This window comes from Theobroma cacao, chromosome 1 (genome assembly GCF_000208745.1).
Source record: "Theobroma cacao cultivar B97-61/B2 chromosome 1, Criollo_cocoa_genome_V2, whole genome shotgun sequence".
Classification (NCBI taxonomy): domain Eukaryota; kingdom Viridiplantae; phylum Streptophyta; class Magnoliopsida; order Malvales; family Malvaceae; genus Theobroma; species Theobroma cacao.
This window is the reverse complement of record NC_030850.1, coordinates 16,815,920-16,837,863: the sequence shown is the minus strand read 5'-3', so window position 1 is coordinate 16,837,863 and position 21,944 is coordinate 16,815,920. Positions and strand designations below refer to the sequence as shown.

The following is a 21,944-nucleotide window of genomic DNA, read 5'->3' as shown; positions in this document are numbered from 1 at the left end:
CCCCCCCCCCCCCCCCCCCCCCCCCCAAAAAAAATCCATTCAACTATTTTATTCAATTTCAAAAATCTGGAATCTGTTTTTGCAGATTTTTGAAAGCAAGGAAATTTGAACTTGATAAAACAATCCAGATGTGGGAAGATATGCTAAACTGGAGGAAAGAGTACGGAGTAGATACTATTATACAGGTAAAAAGTGCTCCTTGTATCATCTTTAAACTTGGATTAGTCAGGTTTCTCCCGCACTACTTATGATTAGTTGATGGAGATAAGCAACTAATATTTTACTGTCTCTGGCAGCTATAAAAGTTTTTCTAGTTTTTTCTGAAAGTTGTGCTAGCTGCCTTTTCTGTTGGTAATAGTTTAATATTTCATAGTTTTAACAGATGCTATGATGCATATGCAGGATTTTGTATATGATGAATACGTAGAAGTCCAGCACTGTTACCCGCACGGTTACCATGGTGTAGACAAACAGGGTCGGCCTGTTTATATTGAAAGAATTGGTAAAATTGACCCTGCCAAGCTGATGAAGGTCACTACAGTGGACAGATTTTTGAAATATCACGTACAGGGCTTTGAGAAGGCTTTCATGGAGAAGTTTCCAGCTTGTTCTATTGCTGCCAAGAGGCACATAGATTGTACAACCACAATATTAGATGTGCAGGGGTTGGTTAGTGTTCATAAATTACAGAACATACATTTCATGCAATTTTATGTTTCTCATTGTGTCCTTCTCTATGCAGAACTGGATGAGCTTTGGCAAGGTTGCACATGATCTTGTAATGCGCATGCAGAAAATTGATGGCGACAACTATCCTGAGGTGGCTTAATTACTTCATTAAGCTGAGGGAAAAAAAACCATTATATCTTACTTATTCAGGCATAATTCCTCAACTGTTACTGATGTTAGCATTCTCTCCACAGACTTTGCATCAAATGTACATAGTTAACGCTGGAAGTGGATTCAAACTACTATGGAACACAGCAAAAGGCTTTCTTGATCCAAGGACTACTGCAAAGATTCATGTACAAGAATATTGAAACATGTGATCATGAAGAAATATATATATATACATTGATACATGCTTTGTTCAACTTTTGGAGGTTGGATTTCAACTAATGAAAAAATATTCTTTGATTATACAGGTTCTTGGGAACAAATTTCATAATAAATTATTGGAGATTATTGATCCAAGGTTGTGATTTCTTCCATATTATTACTGCAGTGTCTGACTGCCTGCTTATGTTCTGACTTTTGTAACTAAACTTGTTTGTCAAAAAATCTCTCAAGCAGCCAATTGCCAGAGTTTCTTGGTGGAACTTGTTCATGCCCTAGTGATGGTGGGTGTCTTAGATCAGACAAGGGACCCTGGAATAACCCAGAAATAATGAAGGTTGGATCCTTGTCAGTATTCAAAGGAAAATGTAGATATGATTGTAGCTTTTAGTAGCATTCCTCTCTCTTCATGCATTTTGATGTCCGAGAAATTTGGCTCCAAACTGATGCCCTGATTATAATTTGATGCCCTAAATGTCATGCCCATATTCTATTTTCAGTTGATACATTCGGGAGATGCCTTGTACTCAAGGAAAACAGAAAGTTCTTCCGAGAATGACAATTTGGAAGTCAAGTTTTTGTCTACTAAGGTTTCTCCCACCCCCTTTTCTATTAATCAAATTCCCATTTGTTTACTATCAATTTATCATCATTTAGCTATGCATCTTTTCTATGTTAATTGGTTCTTTTGCAGGTTGCAAGTAGTGAAATATCCTATGCTGATTCAGTATCTGATATGAGGCCAGATACCTTAGATTTCAGGCAACTAGTGTCACCGTCTGACAAAGTAAGTTTTTCAAAGTAATTGGTTGTACCTTGCTGTTCTGACTTCTCTTATAAGTTTTAACTTTAATTATGAATTTATTCTAGCCATTAAAATTTATGATCCTTGTTTCTTTGTGCTACTCTGCAAAAATATTATTTAATTTCTATTAACTCTTGTGTCAGGTAAGGATGAATGGTTCTAATTCTATGCATGGCATTACTGAATCAGAAAATGCTGCAAGAATTGAAGATGCTAGTTCAATAAGTAAGTGATCACTCAGCAATCCTATTTGAACATTGGATTTGTGCTTATGTTCTTGATTCAAATCAGATCATTCAATTTGTTATAAATGTGTGTTGTGGTAGTGTTCTAACATGTAATTTGAGATAATTGTTCCAACTATCACATAGTAAATAACCATCATTTAGACCAATAAAGATGGCATAAAGATAAGCAGTAGCAATAATTAATTTTCTGGAATCTATTGGACAAACTATGTCCTATTGTCCATGCTTTTAAGATATGGAAGTTTGTAGTTCTGTGTGTGCTTTCTTTGCCCATGCTGGGTTTGAACTTGTATGCCCAATCAAATTTTGAAGTGTGACTCTTAAACTTTTAACAAATATAGTTGCTACTATATCGTAACAAATGAGACTATCTTATAGACCAATAATGGCAGGATTAAAGCAAAACTAGTAGCCCTAATAAATGCTGCCATGTGTAGGACAAGCTATGCTCAACCAGCCTTGCTTGATTAAGATATGGAGCCTGTAACTCTGTATCTGGTTTCAGTAGCCATGCTGGGTTTGAACTTGTATGCTCAATCAAAATTTCAAGTGTGACTTTTAGACTGTTAATGAATCTGACTTGTCATTATTGCATAAGAATGTTATGTCCTATTTATCAGCACTTGAACTTCTTATTGGCTATGCTAGTTTTTCTCCTGTAAGCTAAATATTACATTTTAATTCGGTGCTGTTGACAGATAATCTAACTCGTGATATTACTCCAAGGAATCCAGGAAAGAAGTTTGGTCACCATGTAATGAGTTTAGTGGTTCATTTTGTACTCAAATTGTTGGCATGTATATATTTCTTAGTCCCTGGACTGGGAAGATTTTTAGAAGCGCAAGAGGCAAGACAACAAACAGAAAATCAGTCAAATCCCCAGATGGCAGGCTCAGGCTCTCTAGATAGTGGTATTTTGACAGAAGTAGAAGAGGACTCACTCCATCCTTGCTGGCAGAGGCTACAACATTTGGAAACGTTGGTAACTGAGCTTTATAACAAGCCCACGAAAATTCCTCCTGAAAAAGAAGACATGCTTCTTGAGTCATTGAATCGTATTAAATCTATTGAACAAGATTTACAGAGAACAAAGAAAGTAAGACCTCTTTCTACAATAAGTCTTGATTGCAACCAGTTTTGTGCCTTTGTAAAATCTGGTTACTGAACACAGACTTAATTTTTGTAGGCATTGCTTGCAACTGCATCAAAACAAGTAGAGCTTGCTGAGTCATTGGAACATTTAAAAGAGAACAACTTACCTGTAAGTTTCTATTTCCTCAGGGAAGAGAATATAAAACTGGGTCTGGTAGTGCTTCATTAGGGAGATAAGAACGAGTTTTAACTGCTTAGAGTAGGAAAGTAATTTGTCACACTAGCCTGTGTTCTGATTGGTTGCCTAAGTGCTGTGATGTCAGCCCATCCAGATGGGAAGGTGTATGAACTAGGTGATGAATATTTGAACAAATTTATAATAAAAACAAACCTGAGTGGGAAATAAAGTTTCACCATGCTCTCTCAAATTATGATCACAGTGATACTTGTTATTAATAGGTGCAGCATATGCCTGAATAGTTGAAATTCTTGATTTATCCATTTCTTATAGCCAAAAGAAATATGGGGTAAGCATAGACGCTTCACAACAACAAAAGCTGTTGCAATTTGGTAGTAAAGCTGTTACCAAAGCTTCCCGAGAAAAGAAAACCTTAAGTTTCTGTGTTGTATGAAATTGAAGTTTCCCTTTCTTCAAACTTGAGCAATTTTGCAGGAAAGAATCAAAATATACACCTGCATTGTCCTTTTATATAGAAAACTAAACCTGCTAGTTGGACTCCCTAAATACCTCTTCATCTAGGTTCCATTATTTTCTTCTGAGTTTTCAGAAATTGAAGGCGCATTCATGTTGTATTATCTGTAGAATATGTAATTTTGTCTGTCATTCATGGACATATATATTGGCTCTAATTACTGGGGCTATATATGTATATATATATATATATATATATATTTCATTCTTTACTTGTACATACGGAATTGATAATGTAATTGATTGCTTTTGTATATCTTCAAATAAAGTGCACAATTTGATGGTATTGGGTGTGGCATTAGCAGGGGACATATTCATGTTGGCGAAGAAATTATAAACCTTTGAACCCAGGAAGATGAAATTGCGGTTAGCGTGTTTGCTTGATTGTGCCGAGGTAGCCAATATGCATCTTCTGTCGTCTCTCAACAATGATAAAACTGCAAGATTTGGAATTCTTTTGCCTGATTCAAGCAGGTTGACTAACTCTTTACATTAGTCTCACCTCTCTCTCACATTCTGAATGTTCCATCTCATTATTTTATTCTTTTTGGCAGTCAAGGTTGATGCAACGCAGTTGTCAGATGACTGGAGAGCTAGTATGTGGGAATTAAATTCTCTGTGAGAAGAAGCATGCTAGGAATAGATGCAGTTGTGCATATAGGTTTTACAGTTTCTGTACATAGTCTGATTTTCCCCTCATTTTTTGGTCTTTGTTATAGAGAACAAATACATGAGCGAACTCGTTCGTAACAATAAACACACGCATTAAAAAGAAATTAGAGAGAGGTCACAGCGTTTTGTACTTTTACATTGGCGTTGGAGATGCTTCCGACTTCAAATCAATAATTATAATAAAAGCAAAGATATCTGTGACTCTAATTAATGTCTACCAAAATGGAGTGAGTAATAGAATGATAATAGATAATAATTACTTCCCAATTAATCCAATGAATTTTAAATAAGACTTGATTAAAAACTGAAAATGGAAAGGGAAAATCTTCAAATGAAAAAGGGCTTTCAAATCCAGCCAAGAGGTGGGATTCAAAATATTTCCTCCCTTGAGATGGGCCACCCAAAATAATAGGGTAGGGAAACACTTACTTGGCCCAACTTTTATTGATGTTAGGAGGACTGAATTCCAAGGGTTGATCCAGAACAACATTACCGGATCCGGATCCAGGTCCAGATCCGGATCCATTTCATTTTTCAAAAATGGAAACTAAAACGTCTCCCACCTATCCCACCCACTCCACCGCCCACCACCCCCTCCACCGCCACTCCCCACCCTGCCCAATCCTTATAAAGATAGAAAGGAAAAAAAAATCCCCCATAAAAATATAATGTCATATCCATCTCCAGCAGCCGACCCGCAACCCGCGAAAAAACCCCAACCCCTTCCCTGGACCCCCCAAGAAACCCTCAACCTAATCCAAGCCTACCAAGAGAAATGGTATTCTCTCAAACGCGGCCAACTCAAAGCCAGCCAATGGGAAGAAGTCGCCGTAACCGTCGCCGCACGTTGCGGCCTCTTCGACGACTCTGCCGCCAAAACCGCCCTCCAGTGCCGTCACAAGATGGAGAAGCTCCGTCGTCGTTACCGCTCTGAACGCCAAGGCGTCGCTTCGGCCTCCCTTTGGCCTTATTACGAAGCCATGGAAGCTCTCGAGCACGGGCCTTTGCCTATCTCGGCTCGGCCGTTGACTTCCTTGGTTCCAAACAGAGGGAAGAACTTTTATTCCGAAAATGGACATAAAGTAGGAAATATTTACGACAATAACGACGACGTGGATGAGGAGGACGAAGAGGATGATGAAGAAGAAAACCAGTTTAGTAAAAGCCGGAGTATTAATTATATTTTGCGGCGGCCCAGTGTTGTGAACCGGTTTTCAGGGTTCTTAAGTGGGGCGAGGAAACGGGTTAGACCGGAAGAGGGAGGGGATGAAGACGTGGCAGTTGGGGAAGAGAATAGGGGAGCGGAATTAGCAGTGGAAATAAAGAGATTCGCGGAGAGGTTTATGAGGGTGGAAAGGAAAAGGATGGAAATGATGCAGGAGACGGAAAGGTTGAGAGTGGAAATGGAAAATAGAAGGATTGAGATGATATTGGATTCACAGAGGAAAATTGTGGATGTGATCGCGTCGAGTTTGGGTCGGAGCAGAGAGTGAAGGCGGAGGAAGAATTGGATTCTTGAAGAAACCTTTTAAGGTTCAAATCATTCAATTCTTGTTCTATGCAGCTTGTATAGACTTACTTGGATGGAACTAACAAAGTATTATTATTATTATTATTATTATTTATGTGCAATTATTTATCTTTCTCTGAAATTTTTGTCCAAGGGAGAAGAAGAAGATATCATGTTTTTTAATTATCCATTGTTTGCTGTTGTTTATGAATCACTTACTAGCTAGTGTCTTGGTGTTGCTGTAATATGACTAATACTATGGCGTCCTTGGGGGATGCTGTCCTGTGCGGGTTTGTTTCAAACATGGGCATGTCCAATTTCTTCAATTTTATTTTATACATGTATTTATATTTATATTTATATTTATATATTTTGAGGGTTAGGGTTGGAGCTCCATGCACAGAGGTAGGGAATCAAATCTTGAATGATTCTGTAGCGATGCTTTGATTTTTTCTACTTGCTTGCAGTTTGCATTGTGCTTGTTTCTCACTTTTAAGAGTTCACTGGGGAGAAAACGTGCACACGTCTTCTTCAGTGATTTGAGGGAAATATTATGGCTCTCTGGTGCATCCCTCTTTAGCACACTTCTCCTAGTCTGATTCAACTTCCTTTCTTTCTTTTTTTTTTACTGATTTTCCTTGCAATTGAAGTATTCCTGATCATGATCCGGTGAGCTTTGACTCTGATTTTTTGTCCATCAGACACCGCATGTTTCACCAACATTTTGGTGAAGTTGCTTCTGTTTAACACATTGTTGCTTGGTTTTAGAAGGAAGAGGATTAGGCAGTCTTTGGTTGGAGTCCCAAGCTGCTGAGAGAAACACAAACTATGTTATTAGGAATTTGGCCAGTAAGCAAGCCATAAAACATGTTAGTTCGTTGCCCAAGGGGAGAGTGCAAATTATAAACAAACATGTACGATAATGGTGATTTTTGCATGCCTCATTCACACATTCATGGGTAGAATCGGATGGCCTATGTATGCCGCAGTTGAACGCATTGAATAACAGGGGAGGAACTGTCTTGGTTGGTGAAACCTCATTTATTATTCAAAAGCTTGTAGTCTATATTGTAACCTCAATGGACCCATATACCGGAGTTGCAGCCTGGGAATTTATACTGAATAATACTCTTTTAAGCTATACTCGCTACTCAATAACCACCCGGCAGATTCAGGGCTACAACCCTTTGTCTCTCATACAATTAAGATCAAAGCTTATAGACACAATACGAAGCCAAAGGTGACACTGTTAACTTTGCATTATACATAATTTATAGCTAATTCAGGAAATAATCTGGCACTTGAACAGAAGTGTAGTTGCAGGGGCCAAGCAAAACAAAGCACGATAAAGATCAATTACCCATAAAGATCAAATACCATGCCAGCACCGTCAGAAAATATTTACATTGACATTGAATACAACTTTCTGGAGTCCCCATCAAATGTTGGCCTCTTCTCAGACTGAAATTTGAAACAAATCAAAGGTCCAAAGTGAATTTCAGATCAGATCCCACCACATTTTGGATTATTAAAACTTCAGAACCGGGTAGGACCAATGTTATACATCCACTACAATACTTGATGTCAAAAACATAATGTATCGGGCATCAAGGTTGGAAGGCTTGTGACTAAAAGAACCAGCAGGATGTGGAAATGGAAAGGGATCAGCGATTGAAAGTTGCTGCATTATGAAATTTTTAAAGACTCTTACAACTTACAATACTTCATTGGTTGCCCAAGGCAGTGACACATGCTGATCATTCTAATTCCACTGAACACCAGAAACCTTATATTCACAAAATTTCCGAAGGCTTTTGCCCATAACAATGATTGCTACCCACTTGAACTGAAAGGGTAATAATACATGCACTAATCTACTGGGGCAAAAAGAAATAGGGCCCCTCTGCACATGAGAAGGTAGACCATGGAAAAGGAGGGGAAGAAAGTACAAAATAAGGGAGATGAGACCCCTGTACAAATGCCTCTATATCTGTCTCAATCTTCCCAATACTCTAAACCAGTGGTAATATACATAATCCCCCAAAAACCCAAAAATAAAAGTAGAAAAAAAAAAAAGAAAAGGTCCAACAGTTTTTCTGTGAATTTCTAACCTGCAAATAGCGACCACCTCTTTCCACATTGCAATGCCCTAATGGAGTAATCAGCTTCATCTGCATATAACCCACAGCATAATTAGTGTCCACTCTCCATTCAAGTGAAAGAAAATTTATATACCAAAGAAACAAACAAAAAGGACAAGAAAAGAAAAGGGGCGAAACAAAACAGGTTTTCACAATCCAAATAGTATACATGCCCAAGCACCCACACAAAGCTAGCTTTAAAAGGTAGCCATGGATTAAAAATTTGAGATAAGGGCCTCCAATCAAGAGAGGGTGTGTTGGGAGTTAATAATCAGAGAAAAGCTTCAACAAAACCAATTCAAGCAACAATGTAAGAGAGAGAGGATATAATTTATCATCATAATAATATTACAACTATGATAATTCTTTATGTTTTATTTTTTCCCAGTGATGACAACCTAACTTAGAATATCAATATATCATGTCTGCCTAAATCTGTAAATCATTATTACCTGTACACTGCTGTTACAAGGGCATGCAAACCCAACCCTACAGGACCCAAGGCTGTTGGAACTGCTCCATCCACTAGATTGCTTCATTCCAGCTTAGAATTGGAAGGCCTGTGATACAAGCTGCCCTGTACTGCTTGCAGATGCGGAGTTTGCTGTAGTGACTGCTGCTGCAATGGCAACTGTTGTGGGGGTGAATTATGCTGATCTTGTTGTAATTGATCCTGGTGTTGTTGAGATGGTGACGGTGTGGAAGATTGTTGTATCTGTGGCTGTTGTGTCCACTGTGCCCCAGCATTATTCCCATGAGCGGGTAAGCCACCTGATAATTGTCTCTGCCCTAACCCTTGACTGACAGAAGGTACTGGATCACTACCAGCAGAATTTGTAAGAGGAGGGCTCCCTCTGGATCCCACTTGAGTGGCTACATTTGGCCTTCCAGGATCATACACTGGTTCTGATGATTTCCACTGAGAAGCAACCTGTACCGTGTTGTTAGCTGAATCAATGCCAGCCTGAGTCATTGCCATGGTTGTGGTTGTACCCATCTGTGAAGCATTGTTCATGGGCTGTTGGTCCACTTGAGCTGACTCAGCTTGAGATTTGCCGGATGGATCAGAATTTACTTGTCGATTCTGTTGAAGAATCCTTTGAATGGTAGGTTGGTTTTGATTAACTTGCTTTTGGTGTGGCTGTGACTGTAGCTGCAAATGCTGGTGGTTCAGACCCATAGCTGCTGGCAGGACAGATTGATGCACAGCTGAAAGTGTATGACCAGAGGGCACTGTTGAAACCTGGCCTTGAGTGCCACTATCAGAATGAGAAGCCATCTGCTGGAGTTGCTTTGTAGAAGGGGGCGTTGCGCCAGAAAATAGCTTTTGCTGCGGCTGGGAATGATTCAAAGGTTGAGATGAAACTAGAGGTTTAGATGGTTGGACAGGGCTTATACCAGACCCAGAATACAAGCCTTGACCTTGCATCAAGTGCATCATCTGCTCTCCTTTCTCAGCAGCTTGGTTGCCAGGGGCCATGGTAAGGCCATTCAGATGAGCAGGATCAACAGAAAGATTCTGATGCACCAGCACGTTCCCTCTTCCCATTCCCTTCAAAAGCTTAGCTTGCTGTTGAGACTGTGTTTGCTGTCGTTGCTGAGGGTGGTGCCTGCCAGATTGTTGAAACTGCTGTTGCTGCTGCTGGGACTGCCGCTGACGTTGCTTGCCTATCTGATTGGTCAACCCACTAGCACCAGGTTGGGGGTTCCTACCAAGCCCGTGAGAGGCCAAGTGGTGTTTCTGTTGGTGCTGCAATGACATTGGAGTCATTGGCGAAGATGGTGTTAGAGGAGGGAGTGATACTGGCTGAGTTGAAGGTTGAGATTGAATCTGGGAACTATTCTGAAGAGAAGATATGGGAAGTTGGGTCTGAGGTTGGACTTGTGGCATCAAAGCACTTGATGCAGCAAACTGTTGCTGTTGCTGTGGCTGTTGCTGGTGCTGTTGCATAAGACGCTGCTGGTGCTGCTGCATTTGCCTTTCTTTAGCAAGGCGCATGGCATAGGCTTGCTGCTGTGACCCAGTAGCATGATTGGAACCCTGAAGATGAGCATGAGAGTTGCTCAGTCCATGGGACTGCTGTGGAGACATTGGATGCTGCTGCTGCTGCTGCTGCTGCTGGGGGTGACCTGGATATGACTGAACAGGTGGTGCAGTTGATTGATTAGGGTAAGCAGAACTCAACCCATTGAAAGCAGAAATTCCCTGGCTGTTCCCTTGAGCCTGCATCTGGAGCTCAGGCACCATCAATTGCCTTTGATGCTCTGGATTGTGGCCGGGCTATTAAAAAAACAAAAAAAATCATATTAATTTAGAAGTCGTTGTCCATCACATAATGTACAAGAATTATAGAGTTAAAAGTCATCGACTATTTAGAAGTTCAGTGCTATTTTAAATTAACAAAGTATGTAAATGCCAAGTTAACCACATTTCTGTACCCAGAGGAATACTTCAAAGCTTAAAAGATGAGAATAATAGCTAATCAAAAAAGATACTAAACAAAGGTTAGTTAATATCAACAATTGATTGTAGAACAGATGTTGCTTACTCAACCAGACAAAATATCCTCCAACTTGAAGGGCATTGAGGTCTACAACCCCCTATTAGATGGCCTATATTAATTCCTGAGTTTCAGCAAGTCATTACATCTGAAGAAAGTCATCATTTAGATACCCACAGTTCAATGGAACAAAATTTCCAATTTTGAAGATTTCATCTTCTGACATTAGTAGCCAAACGATATGGCACTGTGATATGAAGCACACACTTCCAAATGGAACAATTACATTGTCTTTTCTGGTTGTTAGAGACAGAACCAGGGAAAAAGAAAAATTTTTGGTTTACAGTCATAAAAAAAATTCAATTTGATGGGATTTTTTGCAGCAGGTAATCCTCAGTCATTGAAAGTTCCAATTACTTAAATAAATTATCATAAAGCATTTGATCAAAATCTATTTCTTTACACTTTCAATAGATTCCCCATAATTAACATTGAAAATCCTTATTCAAACCTGTACGATTGAAGTCCCCGCATTCTGGAAATGGAATCAATGACAATTTACACTAATAACTGGGGGGAAAATTAATGCTGATTATTGGTATATAACTATAACCAATTAACCATTTATATAAAATAAAGGAAGCCCAGTAGGTTTAAGCATAGACTCACACTGCTCTTTGAGAAATAAATAACTTACTCGCATCATGTGCACGGTGTCACGTGGCCTCAATATTGAGTTTCCTTGACCAGAACCTGGTCCAGAGTGCATATTCACAGGGGTTGGCATTCCCACCATATTGGAGGAGAGCATGCTGCCAGAATTCAGCATTGCTGATGATGCTATTCCTTGGAAGCCTGGCCTTGACATTGGCATGCTTCTATTTATCCCACACATCATGCCCATACCGTTTCCACCAGGTATCATACGAACCCCACGATCTGATCCAGAAATAGCCCCAGGGACAGACAAGGTGGACTGCTGAATATTCCTGCCAGATAACATTTGATTATATTGCATTCTATGCTGCTCATCAGCAGGCAAAGATGTTCTTGGAACACCGTATCTACCATCCCTGAGAGCAAATATGACCCAAAATTTGTGCCATTAGTATGTGAAAGTATACCCACTGAGCATGCAAGCTACACATTAGCTTAATACCTGACAGATGCATTGAGTGGGGCAGATGGTGACGGCAAATTACTGCCGAGAACCATGCCAGAAGATCCCTGCAGTGAGGAATTTGCTCCAGAGGCAGGAAGCATTGATCCCACAGCTCCTTGATTCGATATTGCTAAACCACTAGCATGAGGAGCTTGATATCCAAGGGATAGAACATCTTGGCTTGATGAAGTGGCATCACAAAGATCAAGAGGCCTTTATCCAGACAACAAATAAATAAAATCATGTTGCATCACATTGCATTAAAAGCAACAACTTAATAAGAACAATGAAAAAACATAAAAGTGAAAAACTAACAAATATGAATGAATTAACAAGCTAAAACATTAATCAAAAAGGGAAAGCAAAGCTTACGTTAGAACCCCTCCATTAAGGTTATTCGGGCAAACTTGTGAAAGAGCAAGAACATGAGAATTGTGGACTGGCACTATCTGCTTTGGATCCTGGTTATCATGCTTCACAACACAGAACAAGATACAAAGGCCAAGTCAGGAAAGTTTGGAAGACTCAAGGTGAAGAAAACAAGGAAAATTTAAGATGCTTTCAAGTATTAAGCCTGCAGTTTTTGTTCAACTCCATACTTTTTGGCACACCACTGAATGCTAACACAATTGTTCAACAAAAGGTGTGAAATTTCTCAAAGTAGAATAAATTTAGGTTGAAATAGAATTCAAAAATTCTTTAAGAGCACAATCTAATGTTAAACAAAGTGCATCGAACAGTGGGGCACAACATCTTGAGTTCAAAGACAGTTAATTCAATTCAATGTTTTCAAAGTAAATCTAAAATTTCAAGTAGCACAACATCATCCACATATTTCTTTATTTAAAAAGAAGGATAACAGCACAGTGGTGTCAATCAAAAGGCAACTGTGAATAATAAACACAATCCAAACAAGTGCCAGTTTGCCAATTTCCTTGAAGCACAGATTCAAATGTTTCAAAATGACAGGAGTACAGCAAATCTAGTATATTTTATATCAACAAGTCCCATGCACCTTCAGAAATTAAATTAACATTGCACAAAAGTCTTTTTAAAATGCCATTGTCAGAATTTGCATCAACCTGATACAAAAAAAAAAAAAAAACTGAAAAAATGAAATTACTCAAGATAACAAAAAGACTACCTTCAACTAGTTGATTAAATCAGGCTGATTTGATTGTATAACTACCAACATGCAGAAACTCTAGAGATTAAATAAATGTACTCTAAAATTCACAAATGTACCTGACTCCGACGGAAGTGCTGTTTCTTGCCAATAAGTATAATTTTCTCAAAATGAGACTTAAGAGTATCCTCTTCCATCGGCCCTTGCAAACGTTGAAACAACTGTCTGGCACTTCCCTGCATGACATACAGCAATTGAAGCCAATCATAGAAGAAAAATTAGCTCAATGTCATATGTCCCATATCAATACATTAACAAATATGAATCTACTAGCTTTGAGGGAGAGACAGAACCTTCGGAATGCCAGGCAATGTAGATGGATATGACTGAGAAGAACCTGAATCATCAGCACTGTCAGCACCATCACCACTCCTATCCATTAAAACTTTGTGGCGTTCCTTACATTCTTTAGGCTTGCGGAATATGCACTGAACATGTTGAGAAGTTCATGAGATTATTTCCCAATGGAGGAAGGTGGAAGGGTGGAGGTGAGGGGGAAAAGAAAGAAATAAACAAGTAGGTCTGCTGCAGATATAGAAAGAAATATAGAGACAAACGAAAGAACAAATAGCACTTTTAGTGGAACAGACACATCATTGGTGGCAAATTAAAATTATTTCAGACACATGACACGGAAGCCCTTGATGACAGAATATGTTCGTAAAGACAATTTGCTCAAGTACTAACCTTAAATTGAATAGTACTGTTGATGGCATCACTTACAAGCTCCCAATTTGGACCCATGTCATGTACAAGGACAACAAGTGCCTGAAAATATAAATACAATAACATTTCAAGGGCCTGGTCACAATGCTTAACAGCAATTGAAGAATAAGTTCAAGAAAAGACAACAAAAGTTAACCTGATCTTCAAATAGCGACCATGGACTACCAGAACCTGGCTGACCAGCAGACATCTGGAAAAAATTTACATGGTTTTAATAATTACACCAGAGCCAAGACACCTAGGAAGCACATGATCAACCAGACTATCAAACAAAAGGGAAAAGAGCGAAATACCTTAGGTGTTTTGGCTTTTCTACCCCTGTCACGACCATGAATTAATCTAATGATTTTACTGGGATTGGACATATTACTCATTTGGGACCCTACTGGTGAAGGGATGGATCCACTTGGAGTGATGTCGAATGAGTTATCTGGCTGTTGCTTCATTATCTTTGGCTTCTTGGCAGAATGTTGCCCATATAAACCTAAGAAAAAGGCAATTGAAAATGTGAAGGGTGAAGAACAAAGGCTATCAGAATACCAGATAGATATATCCAACCAAGTAACCAACCATTAAATCATATATAAGAAAAAAAAGAGCTTTACCAGTGGCTCCATTAGAATCAAAATGATGACTCTCCTGTCTTTTTCTGGAATAATCCCTCTGCAAAAGAAAAGGCACCATCAAGCATGAGATTATCAATTAGAAAATTACCATGTAGAACAAAAAGGCAAACAATAGGGAAGAACAGAAGAACATGCAGATAAAGTTCAATGCTGCATAATTATACTTATGATACCCTCATATCTATAATGGAAAACAGGAAGTCAACTTTGTTGCTACAACTACTTGGTCTGACATAAAACTGAAAATACTAAAATGAATTCAGCTTTAAAAGTTTCCTTGAGTGAAGAAATGGAGGAAAACCCGACTCAAAAGAAAATTTGGCAATCAACTTAAAAACCAGTAATACCTTTGAAAATGAATTTCTTGCTTGATAAAATTACACTTTTTTAAGTAACTTACAAGAGAACCTCAAAAGGTAATTACTCATCCAGGCAGAAAAAAGTTGAAATCCTTAACAATTTTTAAGCTAGAAAGAAAATGATGAAGCAAAATAAAAGAAAAAAGTTTATTTATGTCAACATAAGCAACTTGGAAAACCTAATGAAATTCACCTGTTCATTCTGAACAGTACACTCCAGCTGCCAACCTTGATCATATGCAGAACCCTACAAGAAACACAATTCTGGAACCTTTAGAAACTATGAAGGCAAATAACAAAAATAATCCACACCATTCCAGGGATTAACAAACCCCCTGTATCAGTTAAAACAGAAGAATTGCAACTTACAGGAATCTTGGTCTTTTTCTTCTTTTTAGGTTTTGTAGGTGTTTCTGCACAGTCATATGGTAGCTGCCTTTCAAAGTCTGCAATTGACTCAACCTCCATGCTTTTCTGGATCTGGAAGCCTCCATGCAACGTACTCTGATCATCCTGAAAAGAATTAGTATCTCCACTAGAAGCATCTGTTTTTGCCGGTGCCTGTAAACCCCCAGCAGCAGCTGCACTGCTAAAAGGACTTAAAACCCTCTGCCTGGAACCAGTGCGGACACGTTTTGTTGGAATTGGACCGACATTTAGGCTACTGGCAGGCCTTTTTCCTATCAACATGGACTGCTGTGCACAGTTTCCATATGGCAAATCAGCACCCATTTCATATGGTCTTGCAGGATATGATTTCATTGGGTTCTTCCGCTTCTTCTGATTTAGTTTTGATGATTTGCTACCTTCAAAGGCTCCAGGCAAATAATACGTACTCGTCTCTCCTTCATCCTCATCATACACAAAATCTTGATATCCAAACTCTGGATTTGAAGAAGTTGTAAGGAACAGAAGATTATTCAATGGCTAACAAACTCAGAACAAAAAAGTGTCATGATTACCTGCTCCAGCATCATAAACAGATGTTTCAACCTCCTCCTGCACGCTACTCCCAGTTTTCTGAAAAAAAAAAAATCATTCAGCATTAAGCAAGTGTAAGTACAAAAGTTTCAATAGCTGCCTTTGAGCAAATTAGCAACAAAAATGCATATATGTTCTCCATGATAACTTTGACTGATGCTTTTTCAAATCAATTCACATTAGTCCAGAAAGACTTTTTTTTTATAAAATACTCCCCCTTATTAGATATAGGGGAAGCAAAACAAAAAGAGCATGTATAAACTCATTAAAAGACCACTATTTACCTCAGTCTGTACCAAATAAGATTCAATAGATCTTCGGTAGGTTTCCATAGCACCTGAAGGAACTGCATAGAAGAGGCTTTCCTGAAGATAAAGGACATAAAATGTTTGAGCAAAGAATGCAAACATAAAGAAACTATTTCTGCAAGATACAGAACTCCACAATTGAGCACGCAGAGCTAAACAGATACAACCTACTAAAAGAGATAGATCAAAAAGCTACAATCAAAAGCCAACTATAAATTTGTAAATAAACCTGAAAAGCTATGAAAAATTTTAAGCCATACTTCTGTTAAGTGTTCATCCCAAGAAATGTCCATAATGCCCAAGTCAGATATCCTGTCGGGTGTTGCTGGTGCTTCAGCTTGAAGTGATGGAACATGAGAGCTGCTATATTTCAAAAATCTGAGTGCATATGCCCGAATAGCAAGTTCATTGTTCTTTCCAGGGGCCTGCTGCTCCTTATTTGTATCCTGCTCCATAACATGTTGCACATAAAGATAAGACAGAAAGAACAGAATTTCATGGATCTGATACAAACTAGAACATGAATATGAGGGAGCTATTCGGCATCTTTAGCAAGACAAAAAACCGGAAGGGAGGGCAGAATGAGACCAAACAGCTCTAAAGCTGTAACTCAATTCCAGATATTTAAGTGGTTATTCTGGATCCTACTTCTGGAATTCAAAGGCATTTATGAATTTTCAACTGAATGTTTGATAACTGAATTTTCAACTGAATGTTAACTTATCATCCAGAGTCTCTATGAACTCAATCATCAAATAATCCAACCAGCCCCAGCAAGTCAACACACTTAGAAAACCATGGGAGCATATATATTAGAAAACACAATTAAGATCCAAATAGGAAAACATGAATACAATCCATATAACTACCTAAGTTCCCAGTAACCCCTTCTCTACATATTTAAAATAAGTTACTTCTCCCCAGATCAAGTAAATTACCTTCATAGCATGTGAAAGATACAGTGTATTGAATAACAGAACTTATAAGCAGCTAACAACGTGACTGATCATACAAAACTGATAACTGAAGTTGAAGAACATAAAAGAAACAAGCATCAACATTAATAAGCAAACATACAAAATTATCATCATTTCTATCATCAGAAAGAGAGATGCATAAATTGATTAAAAAATAAAGACCAAGAAAAGTCCAAAAATATAACCAGTACCATATCAAGTTCTGCAGTCTTGTTCTCAGAAACTTCATTGGCCTCAATTACCCTTGACCTTACCAAATCATGACCACATTTCTTTGGACCAAGACTTGAATCCTTACTATTTAGAAGCACCTCTGCTGAATGCCAAAACTCCATGACAGCATTAGCAAGGGTTAAAGCTACTCTTTTGAGTTTCCAATACCGATTCTGTTCTTCAAATTTCAATCGTGAAGTAAAAGCAACACGATGACATATTTGAGCAGCAGCAGTCATTTTCCAAAGACGCTCCTATAAGCACATAAAGAATAAAAAAGGGAATATGTTCTCTAGTCAGCTTCATATACAGGTACATTAATTGAGTAAAGTTAATAAACAGAAAAGTTCTCAATAAGAAGGGAAAAAGAACAAGAAGAATGCATAGGATGAATTTAATTTTATATTCTACAAGAAAATACCTGAGCAAAATCATTTGCCAACCATGCCATTTCCTCAAGGACAAAATCCCAGTGAGATTTTCGGCGATTCTCCAAGGGTAATGTACCAACAGATAGCTCTGCAATCCTTTTCCGTTTAGCCTGTTTACCATAAAGCCAGACCTTTTAAGCTTTTTAAAGAAAAAAAAGTTCCATTTAAATTTAAGAAATCACTGGGCATATATCAATCGATAAGATAAACAAACCACCTCTATAATCCGTGCCTCTTCCAAGATGGAATCTTCATGTGCCTTGTCCACCACTTTGACATGATTATCTGAACTAGTTTGCGGATCAGCAGCAGTAGTAGAGGTTCTTCCTGATAAAGTCGTCTCAGGAATCTCACAAGTAGAGTTATCCATTGTGCCTTGAGGCCTACTAGTAGAAAAAATTTCCTTGTTGGAGTTGGTATCATCACCCAACAGAGTACTAACTTTCCTATCAACTTCTGATACAGCATGACTGCTCTGTTGCGCCTCGTTGTTGGAAGGACAACTAACCTCATTTTGCAATTCAGATCTAATTTCTTCCTCCATTTTTACAATAGAATCATTAACAGAGTGATTTTGAGAAGTATTAGTATCACAGACAACAGCAGCATTATCAACAGCCTTGATCTCATTCTTTTCTTTTGCCAATTCAGCAACAGCTAAGTTTTGTGATTCCTCTATTTCTGATGTTTGTTCCATGGGCTTTCCATTAGAATCAACATTTTTTGGATTTATACACATATCATTATCATTATTTACATCTAAGCTTAGGCTGTTTTGAGTACAAGAGGACTCCGAATCCAATCCCTTTGACCCTATTGCTATACTGCTATTTTGTCCTTCAGTTGGTATGTTTTTCCTATCTCTTTTGGCATCACCAAAGCCATTCAGCTGATTAGAACCAATATCATTTTCAGCTTTGGTCATACCTGTACCTGGGGGACATTCAAGACCAGTTGAAACTACCTGCTCCTTCCCTCTGACAAGATCAGGTTCCTCAAAAGCCAAGTTAACTGGAGATTCATGAGCCTCCACTGGAGCAGGTTCATTAGGCAGGTCATCTGTCACGCTTTTGGAAGCTGTAGCATCAACCTTGGTTTCAGATAGATCAGCTTTTGACTGCTCAGTCGTATCTTCCACAGCCTGCCCACCATCCAACTCCATATTCAACTGATTATCAGAAGTTATCACCTTTGAAGCCAAATCACCATTTGAAGTTGCAGATTTTGCAGTATTAACAGAGGGTATGTTCTTGTCCTTTTGGTTATTTATTTCAGATGTCAAAACCTTCACATCCTTTGATGCTCCACGAGCAGGTAAAGAAGAGCCATGACCACCTCGACCCTGAACCATATCCGTCGAACTTGATCGAGCTCCATCTCGATTTATTTTGGACCTGTTCCTTCGAGCATATGGGCGAAAAATAGCAGAATCTTCAGATTCCTTGGCATTTTGAGTCCCATCCATCTGAGAAGATTGTTCTGATGGAGCAACAGTATTCCTCTTACGAGGATGCATAGACTTTCTTTCACCTTCAGGCAACTCACTTTCACCATCAAAAAGTAGGAGGTTATCAGCACTATTGGGTTCACAAACTGCACGAACCCCTGGTCTACCACTACTCTCTACGGAATCACCATGAGGTGAGGCAGTCAGTGCAAAGCTACCTTTCGCTTCACTGTAATAATAATGGACAGAGGAAGCATCAGCCAATTACTCCAATACAATTTAGAACCATAATTCTGTAACACACAACTGTAAAAAGAATATACCTGGTAACAAAATGTTCTGCTTGCTGATCAGTGAGAGAAGTAGACTGGACACTAACTGAAGCAGCATTACCAAATTTGAAATCCAAGGGATTGCCACCCTGACAGCGAAGCATCTTATGGTAAATTTTAATTTATAAAAAATTGGACGTAGCCAGAGAAGATAAAAATGCATACTTTCTCAAGAAACTCTAGTTCCCTTCTCCTTTCCTCTCGAACATCATACTCCTGCCTGTTACAGACGAGCAAAAAATAAAATAAAAACAAGTTGCCTGTATTTAGGGATGTGAACCAAGTTTTTTAGGAAATTTAGAAGGGGTATGAGTAAACAAAAATAGAATGTAAGCATCACCTAAGCTCTGCTTGAGCCTTCTCAATTGCTGCTCTGCGCGGAGAGGTTTTGACACCAATCCCGACTCCGCCATCAACAACCCCTCCCATGGAATCAACCTCAGCATTTACTAGGAGAGCAGATCCTGAGTTACATCCATGCATCCCTACCTAAATATCTACAGGCTTGCCCCTCCCATCGATTCAAAAAGAAGATATTGTTGAATACCTAAAAAAGGATGTTTAGAAAATATGGAAAAGAAAAAATCAAAAAAACAAATACAGTAAATAAAACTAAGGTAGCGAAAAAAGGTAAAACTAAGGCAAACATTGAATTGCAAAGAAGCAGCAATCAACTATGAACATATATTTTTACCTCCAGTCAGTTGCAATGCACTCACCCTCATAATTTCAGTAGTAATAATTTTCTTCATTCAATAAATATTAAAGTTTTGTCCCCAAAAAAAGCGAAAAAAAAAATCAAATTTGCCACGGTTCACAATTGTAGAAATTGATTGCAAACTGCTATCATCAAACTCACTCAAGATAATTAAAGAAAAGGAAGTTTATCAGGAGCTCAGATATTTATGAAACCAACACCGAAAGACAAGGTAGAAACTCTGAACAAATGGACAAAAATACATAAAACAGGAGAACTATGCATGCAGCATATGCATTGTTTACCATAAGAAGGATTACTGTATAAAGATTATTCCTCAAAAAAAGAATAGTATATTAATTTGAAAGAACAAAATGTAAGCATATAATGACTTGAACAAGGTTAAGGAGCAACAACATTAATCCACAAGAGTGATTTTCCCGCAAATAAAGGTGCTCCCTACTTTATTTCTCTTTTTTTTCTGCAATGAGTTGACAGAAGGACAAAAAAGTGTTACATAACTAGATCATCAATAGCACATCAATCACATATTTTTACCTCTTAATTTCCCACTTGTCCATTGTAGTTTGAATATAACCAAATTATCTCAAAAGGCAGTTCAAGTTCATTCACCACCTTATATTAACTGGAAAACTCACACAACAAATTGAACTTGCATGAGTAGCCACTAAGTTTAGTACAGTTAAAAGCTTCGAAAAGGAAATGCATAGCCCGCCATTTATAGGAATGCCTAAAGCAATGCTGAATTATAGTAATTAACTATTCTATCACTGCCATCCAATATGCATACATATAGAAGCAGATAATAATAGCATGAAAGAGTTTGGCACCAGCAATTCTCTTCAAATTCCAGGAAAAAACCACTAGAAGTCAAAAATCAGTCTCAAAACAATGAAACGTAGAGCCTAATGAGCTTCCTCAGCATTGAACTTCGAATTAATGTAAATAAACACAAAAGAAGACCACTTAGCACGTAAATCCACAAGCATTCAATCGAAACGTGCAAAGAATACCACAAGAGAGAGAAATAGAAACCCTAAACGCATTGAATCACGCAAATTGTGCCCTAATTTGAAACATTACTCAAATTCTAGGGTTTACCAAAGAAAACACGAACAAAAATTAAGCGCGAAAATAACCTGAATTGGGATACGGAGTTGAACAATTGGGAGCTAGGGCAAAGCACCGGGGAGCACCTGAAACGTTCCCGCTCTTTTTAACACTCTCGCTACCTCTCCCTCTCTCTCGCTCCTAGGGTTTTGAAGCTTCGAACCCTTCCCCGACGTCGTGCCCTCAATCAAAACGACACAAATTAACCCTAAAATGCAACATCTCCCTGCAAATGCAAGCCATGAGCGCGTTGTCGAGTCTCCCTTTATCAAGAGTCCTTTGTGTAATTTTTTCGTTTTCGCTCTCTAAAAAATAGTTGGTTTTTTTTTTTGGTGATTTTTTTTTTGAGTTTTTGTTTTTGTTTTTTTAGTTTTTTTTTTTTCCTGTGTGTAGGTTTTGTTTGGCTTCGCTGCTTTTCGGGGTTACTATGCGACTCCTCTCAGTGAGTAATGGGCTTGGGTTTTCCTGAGGTAGACGACGAGGATATAAGGGCTTCTTGTTTTTGGGTACTCTTTGGGCTTTTTAGTCAGATTATTACAATTTTCTTATATTATTATATTCTTCTTTCCTCCCAATTTTTTTTACCTCACGGATATTAAGAAAAATATTTTGACTTTAAATATTTAATAAA

At 38.4% G+C, this 21,944-nt stretch overlaps 3 protein-coding genes across 12 annotated transcripts in view; 2 read left to right on the top strand and 1 right to left on the bottom strand.

Annotated features, from left to right (window-relative positions):
* Positions 1–4,788, top strand: part of LOC18612779 (phosphatidylinositol/phosphatidylcholine transfer protein SFH9) — a 7,222-nt gene extending 2,434 nt beyond the window's left edge. For 3 of the 7 annotated variants that reach the window (XM_018122217.1, XM_018122211.1, XM_018122206.1), the window contains 13 exons: positions 86–185; positions 403–669; positions 743–820; positions 924–1,025; positions 1,146–1,195; positions 1,294–1,393; positions 1,557–1,646; positions 1,751–1,843; positions 2,005–2,086; positions 2,808–3,205; positions 3,296–3,370; positions 4,216–4,387; positions 4,468–4,788. In XM_018122217.1, the coding sequence (XP_017977706.1) occupies positions 86–185; positions 403–669; positions 743–820; positions 924–1,025; positions 1,146–1,195; positions 1,294–1,393; positions 1,557–1,646; positions 1,751–1,843; positions 2,005–2,086; positions 2,808–3,205; positions 3,296–3,370; positions 4,216–4,272 (1,492 nt within the window). In that variant the 3' untranslated portion in view covers positions 4,273–4,387; positions 4,468–4,788. The remainder of the gene's footprint in view (positions 1–85; positions 186–402; positions 670–742; positions 821–923; positions 1,026–1,145; positions 1,196–1,293; positions 1,394–1,556; positions 1,647–1,750; positions 1,844–2,004; positions 2,087–2,807; positions 3,206–3,295; positions 3,371–4,215; positions 4,388–4,467) is intronic. The other 4 variants (XM_018122221.1, XM_018122228.1, XM_018122226.1 and 1 more) reach the window with 4 other exon arrangements.
* On the top strand, positions 4,943–6,426 carry LOC18612778 (trihelix transcription factor ASIL1). The gene has a single exon (XM_007049707.2). It carries the CDS (start codon positions 5,254–5,256, stop codon positions 6,076–6,078), a length of 825 nt encoding a protein of 274 aa, XP_007049769.2. The 5' UTR covers positions 4,943–5,253; the 3' UTR covers positions 6,079–6,426.
* LOC18612777 (chromatin modification-related protein EAF1 B) lies at positions 6,882–21,699 on the bottom strand. 4 transcript variants are annotated; one of them, XM_018122185.1, is made up of 24 exons: positions 21,343–21,699; positions 19,826–20,032; positions 19,651–19,705; positions 19,477–19,574; positions 17,924–19,382; positions 17,697–17,816; positions 17,254–17,529; positions 16,346–16,531; positions 16,062–16,142; positions 15,759–15,816; positions 15,166–15,680; positions 14,990–15,043; positions 14,417–14,474; positions 14,105–14,295; positions 13,948–14,001; positions 13,773–13,853; positions 13,379–13,513; positions 13,145–13,261; positions 12,272–12,372; positions 11,897–12,112; positions 11,435–11,810; positions 8,689–10,517; positions 8,207–8,266; positions 6,882–6,902 (listed from the first exon to the last, which is right to left on the bottom strand). In XM_018122185.1, the coding sequence occupies exons 2-22, from the start codon at positions 19,966–19,968 to the stop codon at positions 8,772–8,774; spliced, it is 6,120 nt and encodes a 2,039-aa protein (XP_017977674.1). In that variant the 5' UTR covers positions 19,969–20,032; positions 21,343–21,699; the 3' UTR covers positions 6,882–6,902; positions 8,207–8,266; positions 8,689–8,771. The 4 variants fall into 4 exon arrangements, with proteins under 4 accessions (XP_017977674.1, XP_007049765.2, XP_017977668.1 ...); XM_007049703.2 differs by lacking the exon at positions 6,882–6,902 and adding an exon at positions 7,327–7,556; XM_018122179.1 differs by lacking the exon at positions 6,882–6,902 and having other exon boundaries at positions 7,827–8,266; positions 21,343–21,698.

Coding starts and splice junctions, on each gene's coding strand:
- LOC18612777 (XM_018122185.1), bottom strand. CDS start 19,968: ATGCATGGATGTAACTCAGGATCTGCTCTCCTAGTAAATGCTGAGGTT. Junction 19,706..19,825: donor AAGGCTCAAGCAGAGCTTAG/GTGATGCTTACA, acceptor CGTCTGTAACAG/GCAGGAGTATGATGTTCGAG. Junction 14,296..14,416: donor TGATTCTAATGGAGCCACTG/GTAAAGCTCTTT, acceptor CCTTTTTCTTAG/GTTTATATGGGCAACATTCT.
- LOC18612778 (XM_007049707.2), top strand. CDS start 5,254: ATGTCATATCCATCTCCAGCAGCCGACCCGCAACCCGCGAAAAAACCC.